Here is a 16,986-nt window from a genome sequence, read left to right on the forward strand (position 1 = left end):
CCGTTTTAATAGCTGTCTATTCCAAGTGTAATCTTAGTCTTTGTTCAGGAAACCGGTTTTAGCTTATTTTAATAAACCTTTACTCCTCATTTATGCATTATAGTGCAAAAATAATTTCCAAACATTCTTAAGTATATCTAAATGGGGTAACACTTTGCAAAAGTAAGTTTGCAACCACATGTCAACTAACTATCATTAGAGTATTAGTAGACTGTTAGGTTTTTAGATTTCAGGTTAGTAAAATAAGTTGCAAAGTCACTTATAGTCAGTAGAATGTCTGTTGGGGGAGCATCACAATAAAGTGTTATCGCAGATTAAGCAGACAGCCTACTAATACTCTGAGTTAGTAGACATGTAGTTGCAAACATACTATAGTTAGTAGAATGTCTTAAGTGGACCATCGAAATAAAGTGTTACCCCATTTAGATATACTTAATTTTTTCGTTATCAATTTTGCACCAAAATTACACACTTAACCTTTGGTAAAAAAAATTTTTTTATTTAACATTTTTTCCATTATTCAATTTCCATTATCCACGAACCCATTCACTGCAAATTTCTTTTTTATTGACCTGATAATATAAAGAATGAGACCTGATGTAAAGTCTGCAATAGAGTGAGGACAACCACAACAACATGGTATCTTTACTAAAAAGGTATAACATATTTTATGTTTCAAACAAAAAATCTCATACAGAACAGTACAACAAATTAAACAATCAAGGCATTAAACAAAACAACATCTTTGGCACTTGACAAATAGATGATAGTCCAAAAAAAGAAAAAAAAAATGTAAACAAGACAGAGGCATTACATTAAAACGCAACAACAAATAAGTACAAAAAAATTGCAAGGTGATAAAATCCGAGTTTTTGGCAATGTAATGGTCTATCCAAACCTTTCTCAGTCTGCATGTTTTCATGCAAAACCGCGTCATCTCTGCTGTGCCCGACTGTATTTGAACGGTGGTTTGCGAGGCCTCATCCACGGCTCGCCATGCTCTTCCATCCCTTGTGAGACAGCTCCATATAGTACCAGTCGTCAAGGGTCCTTATTTAGTGCAAATAGGCTGGCTGCAGTCTTTCAAAATGAATCCTGCACGAGTCATTTTCGGAAAAGGGACGGAACTATGAGTGGTTTGGGTCCTGAAACAGGCCTGAAAGAGGAAAACAAAACACTAGTTATATCTAGATCTCTAAGGTTCACTGTCAATAGATGCAATGAACTTTGAAAGCGAAACTGTCAGATTCTGTGGCCTTTATTTAACCTTAAAAAGCATACTGAATCATATATGATACATGAATTTCTAAGGCAACAAGTTATACCTGTTATACACAACGTGCCCTCTGATTAATAGGTCATACTTTTATTATAATTCTAACATCCAACTTCCAGCCGTGGTACATGCGTCTTTTGTATATATATATATATATACTGTATACACGCACGCACGCATGCAGGCACTCACTCACACACTCTCTGATTTATATAGCAAGCTATCAGAATTTAATCTTTTTGGCAATATAAATAACAGAATTTGCACCAAATCGCTCAGTTCCATTGAATACAATTTAATTTTTTTTCCTCCTTAAGTATGTGCGCCATACTCACCTATTTTGTACTATATGGGCCATAAAAGCCTTATAAAATAATTGTGTTTAAAGGTTCGTTAAACGGACTATTCTGACTATTATTTCATATACAGGATTAAAATTTCTGTAAAAGCGGGAATGCTGTTCAGTGCTTATCTCAGTTTATCTCGTATTTCTCACAAGATCCTTCAATGTAAAGACTTTGCACTGTTAACTGAAGGCCTTTCCCAGGTTGACCATCATTTCAAACCAACTATGCCTTTCTTTTTGTGCAAAAAAAAAACATGATTTAAATATGATACCCTGTTGAGCCTGTCAAAATGAAATGCAGTTTTCAGTATACACATTAGATTCCTCAGTCTCACCGTTATGTGTTGAAAATGAATGTGTCTTTTTATCACAACATAGTGCTAAGCTTCCGCAGCCACTGGGAAGCTGCGAAAAGATTTATCTTCACAAGCTGAAACTCTGTGAGATCCGGTTGTTCTTAGATTGGAGGAGCATGTAGTGCTGGAGACAAGCAGAACTGAGGCCTGGATGTATGTAGGTGCAGTCATTTCTGAAAATAAGTGCTAGACGGCTGCTTTTGAGAACTAATAGTGCGCTAGCACTGGTGTGGAGACTCGAGGAGAGAAAAGATGATTTAAACTTGAAAATGTCGCTGCTTAGGAGATTCCAATGGGGCATGTGTAATTCCCCATAAAAGCTACTACTGTATATAAATGAGTAAAAACCCATCCGAACGTTTGATGTGTAGTAAAAAATTCAGTCCTATATTTACTGCGCTCGAGTAGGTAGGGAGGTGAAAAGAATCCCATAAAATATCCAAACCGCACGACTGTTCAGCATGCTTATTTGAATCTAACAATGCCTCTGATCCGTCTGGTTTGGCAAAGAAAAACAAAGCATCACATAATTAGGATAGACAAGACTCTCACTAATTAGGACAGCCTTTCTTACTGGACAGTAACTGTTCAATCAACTGCTAATGGTGTCACAATTTACATATTTTGCTTAGAAAATGAGTCACAAATGGCGAGTGGAAAAGATATGACGCAGGTAGTGAATCCTTAATGTAGTCTATAAACTTGGTTCATGTACCGTACATACATGTATGTATCAGTATATTGTTTTCATTGACCAGAACAAGTTCTGCACTGACATTCATTAGCTCCGCCCAACAGGAATGTGGTCATTTTGGAATTTTGTGAAAAGGAAATGCAGTGTACTCCTCTTAGGGTAGGGATGGGCAAACCCTGTCCTGGAGGGTAACTATCCTGCAGAGTTTTGCTCCAACCCTGATAAAACTTGTGTCCGAACTTATGCCACCAGCAGTCAGCATAAAGAGAGACACATACAACAGACTTTGAAATTGACCCGCTTAAATATATGTGGCCGCCGTGAGTTTTTTTTTTTAAAGCCACCAGTAGGAGTGGCCCGCAATCTCTGTATGCAGCTATATTTTAATGATAAAGTCACCATACATTTTTTTTTTAATATAGGGAAACACTTTAGGGTCCAATTCTCACTATTAACTAGTTGGACCTTAAACTAAAACTAAAAACTAAAGTATGACCAAATATTGCAGTATTTAGTGTAAATGAATTATCTTTGCACATCATTATTTTAGGGCTGAACGATTAATCGCAATAAAACCGCACGCGATTTGGCAAAGGCTGCGATTATTTTATGCGCAGCTTGTCTGTGGAGTGCGGCTGATTGGTAGAAAATACTGCCCCATTTGAACGCCAGAGGGCGCTCTCATGCAAACACGATAAATATGCCCCGCCGCAGAAGTACAATAATGCACATCATTCCAGGAAATCCCTATCGCTGTAGCTGAATAAACAGAAGATTGAAACGCTTTGATTAAACATGACTTATAAATACACGACTGCCTTATTCTGTATAAGAAGGCACATCATCTCACAGAAGGATGAGCTCAACTGTCGTTATGAAGTGAGTTTGAAGTAAATGCATGTTATTAAATGTTGTCTGTTGTCGGACAAGGGGTTCATAAATGCTTCTCATGTTTTCGAAAAGCCATTTCACTCGGTTATACGTCACAACAGGGAGGAAAAGTCTATCGCAACTTCCATTTCATGCCAATTTAAGCCCTTCAAATGTTTTCGTCCTCACTTGAAGAACTTTTGATGTGTTTACTTACCGGAATGCTTTCAAAGGGGGAACGGCAGTGACCTTTCCCACAGGCTTGGGGCTGATTGCAGGGGGCATCATCACCATGAGCCCCCCACCGGAGGGTTTGGGCTGTGCTCCACGAGCAGGGCTGAGCGGAAGAGGCCTATGCGGGGGTGTGGACGGAGGTTTAGACTGTTTTACTGATACCATCTGTATGAGAAAGGAAAGAGAAATCAATAAGAAATTGAGGTGTGCTTCGTTTAGGATTTCTGACAGGGTTTCAATACAGATAAGCAAAATTTATAAGATGAGATCGTGACCCACTTTGGCTCCCACAGTGATTTTGATCAAACCAAAGAATTTGAGGACCCAGAACTCTCACCAGTTGTGTACGTGTAGGGTTGAGGGGGAGAGGCTTCTTGGGAGGACTGAGTTTCTGAGGTGAGGCTACAGATTTTGGTGTGCTGGGTGAGTTGGGCGGCTTGCTGATAGGCGGAGGAGGTCGAGGTCCTTTGACGCTGCTCAGGGATGGCGACGGAGCCGGTCGGAGAGGACGGACAATATTGACTGGCTGAGTACCGTTGGAGGCTGGGTTTGGCCTCAGAGGAAGCACCTCCTTACTAGTGTGAGGTAGCTTCAGAGGAAAAAAGGAAATGCATTTTTAGAAATGAATACTTTTATTCAGCAAGGATGCATTACATTGATCAAGTGACAGTAAAAACATATTCCCCCGGTTTCACAGACAAGGCTTAAGTCTAGTCCTAGACTAAAATGTAAATCTGAGCTATTTCAACTGAAAGAAACTTGCACTGACTGATCTTAAAACATGTCAGTGCATTTGTTTTGTCTTAAGATGCACACCAGTAATGCCTTTTTCTAAGGCATGTTTATAAAAATTACTTAAACGCCTAATTGAACTATGACCTAATCCTGGCTTAATCTAAGCCCTGTCTGTGAAACCAGGCCTTATAATGTTACAGTATATTAGACTAGACGGATTTCAGAAAAATGGCCTTCTATAAGAAGTGAGGAGCATTTATGGGTACAAGTCGGGAACTGGCCTACCTTACATATTTCAAGGGTGCTGAGTCCAAAAAAAAATGGTACCCAAGCGAAATTTTGAGTTTTTTACCTTCTAATTTGCATATCAAAATGGCCGCCAAATTGCCAGTTGTTGGACCATTTTCCCCTAGTTTTTTTGTAAGTAGGCAATCAAGATGAGGAAATTAAGTTTCTAAAATGATAGTCAAGGGTCAGAGCAAAGATATAATGGAGGCTCACTGCCTTTTTTATGTATATATATATATGCAAAATACCAACTTTTAAGGTGAAATTAAGCATTATTTGTGTCATTTTTTAAGGCCGACATACATATTCAATCAATATCACTCTTAAATGTTCCCAGTGTATATATGATATGTGATGTATTCCATATTACATAATAACTAAGAAAAACACCATTGCAAGTTGTCTGAGATTTCATTTTTTTTATGCAAATTAAGCATTTGTGGAAAAACCCAGGTGAATAGGGAAAAAAACACCATGAAACTTCCCTTGAACAGATCTACAGATCACATCTTGTTTCTGTATATTTTTGCTTCTGTGTCTTTGAATGGCGCATATGGCGGCCTGTTTCATTTACCACACACACACACACACACACACACACACACACACACACACACACACACACACACACACACACACACACACACACACACACACACACACACACACACACACACACACACACACGCACACACACACCAGGGTTATAATCGTTAACAAAAACTAACAAAAAAACGGAAACTAGGTGGGAAAAAACATTGTCGTTAACTGAAATAAAAATAAAAACGAGGCATTACAAAAAAACGATAACTAACTAAGTAAGGGATAATGTATAGATAGGCGGTCGTTATAGCGAATAACAAGCCCGACAGGCTGAACGGGACCCCGACGCGAAGCGGAGGTACATTTGGTCCGTACGTAATGTACGGTCGTATGTAATGTACGACCGCCTATCTATACATTATCCCGCTTATTACATGGCTACAAAATAAATAATTAAATAATTAATTTGACACAAATTATTGATTTAAAAAGGAGTTTATTGATTTAAAAACTATTGTATTGCTTCCGCCAAAAGAAAATAGTATATGTGGTTGGCAAAACTAAATAAAATAAAATAAAATAAAATTATAGAGTAAATGTCCTTAGTTTTCGTCTTTGTCAATGTCTTTAATTTTTTTAACGCTATTTAAAACACGCAGCGTATTTGTGAGATGTAAATCTCACGACCAGATTTATCAAATAAATCTCTTCTCCGCAAGATATTGAAGCCAAAAAATGATCCTTAATTTTGTATTAATGTAAAACGCGTTGCAGCAGCATGCAGACATAGGCGAGACGCTCGCGTGCCTATTGGCTGCTCTGCGGTATTTGCACCAGCCTATCGAGAGAGGCCCTCATGACGTCAGATCCAATGAGGGCGCTTTGATAATGATAGTGTACCATACAGCCAGAGCGAAAACTCGGCCTAGTCTGATGAATATTGTGGGTCTTACACACTGCCCAAAGGGTTGCATGATCTAACAGCGAGCGTTACTCAGGCAGTTTCAGTAATCTGGGCCGAAAGCATCGGGGCAGACAATACTGATCTATTAGATCGAAAGCAGCCTAGCCTGCAAGGCAGGAACCTCTAGGTTATAAAACCTAATAAATGTAGACGGGGAGGCCCAGCCTGCCACCATACAGATTTCTTGCAAGGCAATCCCACTAGACCAAGCCCACGACGAGGCCATGCCTCTCGTGGAGTGCGCTCTAACACCTAACGGGCACTGCAAGCCCTTAGAAGCGTAAGCCAGCGCTATAGCATCAACTATCCATCTGGATAGGCTCTGTTTCGACACGGCTAGTCCCTTAGAATGTCCGTAGAACGAGACAAAGAGCTGCTCTGTCTGTCTGAAGACAGCCGAGCAAGACACATAAGCCCTTGACGCCCTGACCGGGCAAAGGAAGCTTGCGTCCTTCTCCTCATTAGAGACCGGCAGGGGCGACAGGGAAATCACCTGAGCCCTAAACGGTGTGTTGAGGGATTTAGGAACGTACCCGTGTCTTGGCTTGAGTATGACTTTCGAGTCATTTGGCCCGAATTCCATACACGACGTGCTCACTGAGAGCGCTTGCAAGTCCCCTATACGCTTTACTGAAGCGAGAGCCAGAAGAAACACTGTCTTGAGAGACAAATGTTAGATGTCTATAGATTGTATTGGCTCAAATGGGGCACCTTTCATGGCCTCCAGAACCGTAGAAAGGTCCCACATGGGAACTGATGGAGGTCTGGGAGGATTTAACCTCTTAGCTCCCTAAGGAGGCGGATGACCAAATCATTCCTTCCAAGTGACTGGCCAAGCGTTGGTTTAGTAAACGCTGCTATGGCTGCCACGTAGACCTTGAGCGTGGATGGGGTTCTGCCCCTATCCAGCAGCTCTTGCAGGAAGGAGAGAACCTCCGCCACCCCACAGTCCGGGGGTGATATGCCACGGGCTGTGCACCAACTAGAGAACACAGACCATTTCGAGGAATAGAGCTGTCTCGTAGAGGGGGCTCTAGCCTGCGTGATTGTGTTTAATACTCCCACCGGGAGGTTAGCAGGTACCTGTTGATTGTCCATGCATGCAGGGACCAGAGCTCCAGGCGAGGATGCCAGATCGAGCCCCTGGCCTGAGAGAGGAGGTCCCTCCTCACTGGTATTGGCCACGGGGCAGTGTCTGCCAACTGCATCAAATCTGGGAACCAGGTCTGGTTTTTCCAGAGCGGAGCCACAAGCAGCACTGAGTATCCATTTTCCCTGATTTGCTCTAGCACCTGAGGCATGAGCGTGACGGGGGGAAAAGCATAGAGCGGACGGCGGGGCCAGACGTGGGCCAGCGCGTCCCTGCTCTTGTAGAAAAACTCCGGACAGTGAGCGTTTTCTTGAGACGCAAACAGGTCTACCTCCACTCTGCCGAATGTCTTCCACAGCAGCTGGACTGTCTGCGGGTGTAGAGACCATTCTCCTACTGGAACATTGTTCCTGGACAGTCTGTCTGGTCCTATATTTAGAAGGCCTGGCACGTGCGCCGCTCTCAGCGAGCGCAGGTCGTGCTGAGCCCATACCAGGAGGCATTCCGTCAGCCTGTAAAGGTTTCGGGACCTGATACCTCCCTGGCGATTTATATAAGCCACCACTGACATGTTGTCTGAACGGACCAAGACGTGGTGTCCTCTTATCTGGGGACCAAAAACGCGTCAGTGCATTGTCTACCGCCAGCATTTCCAGGCAGTTTACATGCAGAAGCTTCTCCCATTCTGACCACTGGCCTAAGAACAGTCTGCCCTCGAGCGCTCCCCATCCCGAGGTGGAGGCGTCCGTAGACACCACCTTCACACTCGAGGAAGTCCCCAGGCTTACACCTGACAGGTACCAGTCGGTTGCTTTCCAAGGATTCAGAGCTGAGATGCATTTCTGACCGACCTTGAGACGAAGCAGACCGGAGGTCCGCGCTCGGCGCAGTACTCGCGCTTTCAGCCAGAACTGCAGTGGGCGCATGCGAAGCAGACCCAGCTGAAGTACTGACGATGCTGAGGCCATGAGACCCAGCGTTCTCTGAAATTTCCTGAGCGGGACAATAGCGCCACAGCGGAAGGATTCCGTCATGCGCTGAATATTCAGTGCGCGCTGTGGCGATAGCTGCGCTGTTATAGACAGCGAGTCCAGCTCTGTGCCCAGAAAATATATTTTCTGACTGGGAGACCAACTGACTCTCAGACCCAGATTCTCGAGGTGTTCGAGTAAAATGGTCCTGTGCTCTATGAGCTCTGAGTGAGAGTACACTACCAGGCAATGGTTTGGAGAAATGCTCACTATGCCACACCTGAGCTTCCTTCACCCTTGGACATGGGATGGAAACATGGCGGTTCAGGACTACAGCCCATTCTTATGTCACAGAATCCAATACCTGAAAGTTGCCTGGAAATGATCCTGTGTACCTGTAAAAAACAATGCACAACACGCCAGTGCAAATGCCGAAAATCAGGGCTGTTATGCACTGCAATGTGTGCATGTCAGAGTGATGACCAATGTCCTTGTTTAAATGTGGAGTTGTAGTCCTCAAGTATACCAAGGCAAGGTGTAACCAAAGAACTTGGAAAAGGACTGCAGAAAGAAATACTAATCAAAATGAAATTCCAAAGACAAATGGCACACAAGCAAACTAGAAAGGTATAAAAACAATTTACCAAAAACAATTTACAGAGGGAGTGAACTACAGAACTAAAAATCTAACAGAAAAAAGCAAAGCAATTAAGCTACAAACATGAAAGAAAATATACAGAAACAAGATGTGATCTGTAGATCTGTTCAAGGGAAGTTTCATGGTGTTTTTTTCCCTATTCACCTGGGTTTTTCCTGTCTTAGAATTTAGAGAACAAATGCTTAATTTGCATAAAAAAAAAGAAATCTCAGACAACTTGCAATGATGTTTTTCTTAGTTATTATGTAATATGGAATACATCACATATCATATATACACTGGGAACATTTAATAGTGATATTGATTAAATATGTATGTCGGCCTTAAAAAATGACACAAATAATGCTTAATTTCACCTTAAAAGTTGGTATTTTGCATATATATATACATAAAAAAGGCAGTGAGCCTCCATTATATCTTTACTCTGACCCTTGACTATCGATCTAGAAACTTAATTTCCTCATCTTGATTGTCTACTTACAAAAAAAACTAGGGGAAAATGGTCCAACGACTGAGCAAGATAGGCAATTTGGCGGCCATTTTGATATGCAAATTAGAAGGTCAAAAACTCACAATTTCGATTGGGTACCAGTTTTTTGGGATTCAGCACCCTTGAAATATGTAAAGTAGGCCGGTTCCCGACTTGTACCCATAAATGCTCCTCACTTTCACTTTTTGGGTACATCCCATCTAGACTATATATATTTTTTACATAAATGCTATTCATCAAAGAATCCTGAAAACAAAATGTACTTTGTTTTCAACATTGATAATAATAAGTTACTTGAGCACCAAATCATCATATTAGAATGATTTCTGAAGGATCACATCACACTGAAGACTGGAGTAATGATGCTGAACATTCGTCGATTTGCCATCAAAGGAATAAATGACATTTTATATTGAAATAGAAAACAGTTCATTAAAATTGATATTTCACAATATTACTATTTTTACTGTAGCCTCAGTGAGCATAAAAGACTTATTTTAAAAACATTAAAAAATCTTACTAGCCCCAAACTTTTGAATGGTAGTATACAGTACATATTAATGTAATAATTGTAATTAAAGATTATAAATGAATGTGACCTCATCTATACCATGAAATTAAAGTGTCCATACCTTAAGGTTAGCATTTCTGGATGGTCCCACCACCTTCAAATGGAAAGCATGGTTTAAGTGTCCATTCTTCTCATTTTCGATGGAGTCCTCATGTCTGAGATCACATATAAAAAAAAATATATATATATAAAAAAAACCATACAAATAGTTTATGGAAGATTTAAAGGAAATTGATTCAGAACAGTATGTATAACAAAAATGTGTTTTCTTCACAAAATATTTTTTCAATGTACCATAATTTTATACGCATGAATTATTTATTGCATTTGACACAATATACCAAAAGGACAAAGTGAACATGTGAATTATTATGCATGTATGAAAAAAATCTGAAATCTAATATTGGCATTAGTATTCAGGGCCGTGTGGCAGTGATGACAGCAGGAGGTGTTCTTAGGTGTGATTCTCTCAGCTTTGCACACCTGGATGCTTTCTCATATTTGTCCTTGCAGATCCCCTCAAACTTGTCAGCTTGGTTGTGAAAGGTTTGACTTTGTCCACAGTATTTCTATGGCGTCATTTTAGCTGGGATTCTCAAGGACATTATTTGTCCTAAAGCCATTCCAGTATCATCTTGGCTTTGCGCTCCAGGCCATTCTGAGACTGAATGAAGAATCTTTTCTCTTGATAGAGGTTGTGTGCAGGTTTTCTTCAAGGATCACTCTATTTTTGGCTCTATTCAACCTCTGTCGTGTTGCCTGCCAATCCTAAAGCCTGTTGCTGAGAATAACTCCCTCAGCATTACGTTTCACTGCAGCTGCACTTACTGTGGCTCATGGTAGTAGTCAAATATGCTTATGGAGCTTTGTGCTGTTACGCATTATTTCATTCTTACAAGCAGTTCTTTATCAGGTGAAATGATCAGTTCTTAAAGTAAGAATGATGACTTAATCAAAAATTACACAAGAAAATTAGAATATAAGAAAAAAATGCTTTCCAACATTGAGTATGCACAAACAATTATTCTTTCTGAATTTAGATTAGTTCCCAAAATACATAATGAACTGCAATCGTGTCCGTTCCATCATCAGCTAACATTCAGTATGCCATATTAGAAGCTTAGTAAAAGTTCGGAAGTGTTAGACCTCAGTGTTTTTGTTTTTTCTTAACTGACACAGATGTGAAACAGATTTAACCATGTCCATTTAGAGCAGCAGGAGAGATGGAATTTCAAGTCTTACATGAATTAACTTTAAAGGGAGAGTTCACCCAAAAATGAAAATTCTGCCATCATTTATTCATCCTCATATCGTTTCAAATCATGACTTCAAATCTTTCTTCATTCTGTGGAACATTAAAGAAGATATTTTGGTGACCACTGACATGCAGGTTTGGAACAACATGAGGGTGAGTAAATGATGACAGAATTTTCTAAACTAACCCTTTATGTGCAAAATCTTGCTTAACTGACAAGTGTTTCTTTTTTTTTCTTTTTTTTTACTGGCAATGAGAGAGTCCAGAGTGAATTTACTGGAGCTGAGACAGTTCAGATGAGCAGAAAGTGCTGGGAACTGCTCCGTGCCAAGCAAAACCACTGACTAGAAGAAAGCATAATACTGCACCTAATGTGAATAACTCTGTTTTTAACGACTGGTAAGGGGAAAATTCAGAGTGAAGTATCCTCAGTTATCTCACTACAGCAAATGTGAAGAGAGATCACATAATTAGATTTCAAAGGATGCTGACAGCTGAACTAATCACAGATTTTTAGCTGGCTGAGATGAAAGACAGGGTTCTCTAGCACTGCCTCTGTAAAGCAGCTACAGTTATAAGCAGGTCACAAAACAATCGTTTGAAAGCATTGAAACATAGACTGGTAGTGTTTGAAATCGATAAAAAAAAAAAAAAAAACTTGGCTATAGATAAGGGCAGGGAGAACCATTGAGGAAATATTATATAAGGGGCCAGATATTATTCTTAATTGTGTGAATGAGTAGAAGGGGTTCTTGTCTTCAATAGAGCAGAAATACATGACCACCGTATTCAGAAAAAAAAAATATATATATATACATAAAGCAAGAAATTCTCTTCAAAGTGGATTTGGCATCTTGGTTTGAGAGAATAAATGCGTTACGGATCAAAGAAAGATTGACCAATTCACCTTTTTTTCCCAAATGTATAATCTAACAAGTCAGTGGTATGAGCAGCTTCTTGAACAGAGGAATTTAGATATTGGATATAGGAATGATGAGGACATTCTTGAAAAAACAATATCTGCTGAAGAAATATGGCTTCTATTATAATGGCATTAATCAGCTGAAGAGTGGCAAAGCCTCGGGAATGGATGGTTTTCCAACTGAATTTTGACCTTCAGTTTCAGAAAAGAACTTCCAATCACAAAAGCCATGACATCTATATTGCTTAAAAAGAAGATTCCCAAAAGAATGATTTCTATCAGAGAGGACGGGAAGTGTTTTGATCCCATTTCCCATCAACCTTAGCTTGAGAGCCCATTTATACTGACCCCAAAGTAAAGGCTAAGTACATTCCATAGAATTTGTTTTTATTTTCTACTATGTTCTGATTTTAAAATCAGTGTGTTCATTCTAAATATCCTTTTAAATGTTTATTTCTGTCATCCAAATAGAGTAGCGTATGATTGTTTTTTCTTCACTTATTTGGGCATAACATCAATAGCTGATCTAAAAAAAAGCAATTCAAGTCTTGCTTCAATCAAAGCGAAACATGATTTAAAGGAATGTCTCCCGAGGAATGTGCCTATTCACCTGAAGTGAGTTATTCATCTGGAAAAAAGACATTTTGATATTAGATATTGGAACAGCCACACAATCACAGGGCTCCACAAGTGGAGGCAGTTTTTTTTATCTGAGAGAAATATCCTTGAATAAGATGAATGAGCTTGAAGAGAGAATTTTAGAATATGCTGTTATCGCTTTTATTTCTAGGAATTGAATAAATAAAAACTCTAGGAATCAGTCACTCCACAAATCTGCATGAAGAATCACTCAGCATGCCACAGGTGGTACTAGTCAATGCCATCGAAATTGCTCACTTCGGTTCAGTTATTCTCTCACTCACAGCGTGAATTCAATGGGTCCCTCCTGGAACCAAATACCCAATTCACCTAAACAGCCAGTTGCAGGATGAATGGCACAAAACTTCTTCCATCTGATGACACCGAAGGCCACCTCTAGCAACCTTGAATGACCAGGCATGTTTTTTATGGATGCAATTTCAAAGAACTAAGTTCTTTTAAAACTTCAAAGACATTTTTGGAGGTTTTTCTCTGCTGTGCGGTACAAACACAAACAGGTTTATCTTCCTAAAATCATGTCCAATCAAATGAATTTGTATAATGGGACTCAGTTCTAAAGATGATCAAAAGAAATAGTACAGATTGAGCTTGATACAGGGTCTGAGTACTTACTGTATAAAAATATTATTTTTTTAGCTTTCTGCTATTAATCCATTTGAACTTCTATGAACCCATTTTGTAATTACACTGTATAAGTGTGTGTGTGTGTGTGTGTTTCAACAGTAATACCTGCTGGCTTTGCTCTTCTCTCTCTGTGTTCTCCACTTGTGGTAGTAGGAGCTTTTTATCCTGATGCAGTAGAAGGCAATAAGTACAGCAGGAAGAAGCACTAGAAAAGCAAAGAGCAGCCCAACAACCAATCCCATCTGACCTGAGGACAGATATAGAACATACAACGACTGTTAGACAATGGTCAACAGCAAACACAATGAGAAGTGCTTGCCAAATATCTGCCACTCTGAATAATAGATCTGGTGTGCACTGCATTCACTCTACTATAATCATTTCTAAGGCTATGTCCAGAATAGCCACCTCTACTATACTACTTTAAAGCAGCATCTAGCATATGAATAGAATAACCAACTGGCTTACTGCATTTCTAAAATGTGCAGCACACAACCAATAAATTCTCTCTTCCGCAATGCAATGCAATTTGACGTTCCATTTTCAGTGTGACTCATGAACATGAAGGATTATTAGCTGTGATTTTAACTTTGAACTTTATTATTATGTTACCAGATTGCCAAAAAATAAGCCATTTATACACATATTTAAATGCAAAAAAACAAAAAGATTGTAAGATTCTTGAAAGAAGTCTCTCATGCTGTCCAAGGCTGCATTTATTTGATCAAAAATAATTTTTGTTAACTATTATTACAATTTAAAATAGCTGTTTTCTATTTAAATATACAGTATCTTAAAGTCCCCCTGTGGTGAAAATCAAGCTTTTAATGTTGTTTATTTGTCTATGTAGGGTTTTTAATATGCTTTAAGAGAAACCATGTGCAAATTCATCAGTCAACACACCATTGCTCAGTATTTTCTCCTTAAAACTGCAGCGAACCAAAGACCAAAGAGACCAAAGAAAACCAAAGAAAAAAAAAAAAGGTTTGAAATCACTGGTGTTTCTGATGTCACAAACTACCTTGTAACCAATCAGGTCAACGTGTGATCATCAACGAGTGGATCTCTGAACTGGTGTGAGTGAGTGGAGGCGGGACTAATTTGCATATTCATAGAACTGCATATACTAAATGAGGCAAGGGTCTAGTAGAGTTATAAATTAAATATAGATGGATCTTTATAAAGTTACAAAAGTTATTCAGTCAAAGGCAGTGAGTTGCTTCTTTGTCCTTTGTTGTTTAGTTAACATTAAAACACAGCAGCAGGTTCAATAGGCGGCTGTCCCTTTAAGACCGAATGATTGGATCAATGTACTGTTACACATATTACTCAACTGTCTATGTTCATTTAAGATTTAACCAACTATGTTTACTAGGATACTTGCCAAGACAGGCGATTTTACATAATTTTGTGTGAATTTGTTTATTCAAGTGCAAGACGTGAAAGAATTCAATTCAGCATTCAAATTCGACAAGGTTTTCTGGGCGCGCGCTTTGGATGTTTGTGTTCATAAAACTTGTTGACCAGCAAACATCCTATTATAATGTTGGGAACCGCTCGTTATACATAAATCACGTAACAGTTCAAGTTTTACTTGCATATAAGATTTAGTTTTAATCCAAATGACGCCTGTGTGATGAGTGAACGATCAGCGAAGATGCAACCAAGCACATGCAACAGAAGTGCACTCTCTCCCTCTTTCTCTCTTTCTTTCTTTACCTTCAGTTAACTTTAATAATACATGCCTCGTTTTACTTTCTTTGCCATTGCCATATTCGACCGTGTGTGCCGCTGTGCGCTCAATCCACTGCGTGTTTTACGCTTATCAGCTCGCGCACCACAGCTATATAGGCGTTACTATATTTTGTTTATTATTCCACTAATAAGATACATTTACTTTATAGACAGTCTTCTCTTTTATCCCCACAATACTCTCTTTGTCTAAACACAAACACTATACACATGCTGCGGGGTATCGGTTGTTGGTATTGGAGCATTTGAATGAGTACGAGTACACGAGTGCAGTATCGGGCCCGATACCGATACTGGTATCCGTGCATCCCTAATATCTTTGCTTAATAAAAGTATTAATTTCTTTTTTTTTAAGTTTTAAATGCCCCAAACTTTTGAACGGTAGCGGGTTATGTGACAGCATTACTACTGATTGAAATATTTAGCATATTTCATACTGTTTCAGAGCAGGAAGTGTAGCAGATACAGTCATATATTAAATGAATTGAGTAATGCATTCAGAAATTCTTAAAAGCTCTTGAAATGTTTCAACACAGCAAAGATGTCATTGTCCTAAGTTCTGGGAAGAAAAGCTGAACGGTAGAGATTAATGGTCATGGTGACATCTGATAAGAGGTGTGAGGAAGAAAGGGAAAGTGAGAAAGAAGGAGAAAGCACCCGAGTGATACAATCTCAGATAAATCTATCTATGAGATGGATTAAAGAATAGAAGAGAAATAAGGAGAGGCACATGTGCACTGAAAGCTGAAGGTGAACTCACTGTCATACTGCACAGGTCCACTGTCCACACTTCCCCCGAGTCCTGGTTTCTCACAGAAGGGGGGAGCCCATCCACGGTTACAGTGGCAGTTCCCATTGCTGTTACACAACTGCATGCAAAACAAAATGACACAGGAATTAGGGCAAATGGGAATTTCTATCTGGGAGGTTTGGGTGTAACTTTGCCATGCCTTTTTTGAAGGTAAAGTGTGTCGTTTCTGCGACACTAGTGGCACCTTGCTGAATAAAAAAAATACCTTGCAAACACCCATTTCGTACGTCGTGCCTCCCGCAACTAAAAAATCTCAAACAGCTCTCACGGGTGAAGTGAAGTATGTCTCAACGGGTAAAGTTAGGCTACTTCTAAAGAAGTAGACGTCAGACGTATTAGGAATATTAATATAGACTGTCTAGAGCGAACACTAATTAGTCTGGTAGGAGGAGGGGGGGGGGGGGGGGGGGGGGGGTCACCTGCACCCTAAAGGTATATTTTTTTTAACCTAGTTTTTTGTAATCCTTAAGGTGTCTAGAAAAGGAATTTTGATGTTCCCCACACAAATTATTGTCCCATATGTGATTTTTTGTATCATCTTTTGTGTCCGTGCTTGATTTTCGGCTGTGAAAAATGAAACAGAGAATCTGAACAATACATCCTACAGACACAATCCACCCCATTTTCTCTTCGTCTTTGCATGAGGAATTGATAGATATGAGGATTGTCATGATTAGATGATGTATGGTGCATTAAAACTCAAATAAACTCAAAAAAACAAAAAACAAATCAGTGACACTGGATCACTGGAACTCCTCCCCTATGGACCCTATTGATATATGTTTTCTAACTTTTGTATTTTTACAGTCTTTAAGATGTCTAATAAGCAAATGTTGATGAGCCCTACTTGAAATATTGTCACATGGTGGTCCAAAT

The 16,986-nt window shown here is 39.6% G+C and overlaps 1 protein-coding gene across 1 annotated transcript in view; it reads right to left on the reverse strand.

The window, feature by feature from the left end:
* Positions 1 to 640: 640 nt before the first annotated feature.
* Positions 641 to 16,986, reverse strand: part of adam19a (ADAM metallopeptidase domain 19a) — a 115,387-nt gene continuing 99,041 nt past the window's right edge. The window contains exons 18-23 of the mRNA XM_084404063.1: positions 16,060 to 16,168; positions 13,653 to 13,794; positions 10,148 to 10,241; positions 4,114 to 4,365; positions 3,760 to 3,941; positions 641 to 1,156 (exon numbers count right to left, since the gene is read on the reverse strand). Coding sequence (XP_084260189.1) covers positions 1,105 to 1,156; positions 3,760 to 3,941; positions 4,114 to 4,365; positions 10,148 to 10,241; positions 13,653 to 13,794; positions 16,060 to 16,168 — 831 coding nt within the window. The 3' untranslated portion in view covers positions 641 to 1,104. The remainder of the gene's footprint in view (positions 1,157 to 3,759; positions 3,942 to 4,113; positions 4,366 to 10,147; positions 10,242 to 13,652; positions 13,795 to 16,059; positions 16,169 to 16,986) is intronic.

The sequence above is a fragment of the Rutilus rutilus genome (assembly GCF_951802725.1).
Source record: "Rutilus rutilus genome assembly, chromosome: 3".
NCBI lineage: Eukaryota > Metazoa > Chordata > Actinopteri > Cypriniformes > Leuciscidae > Rutilus > Rutilus rutilus.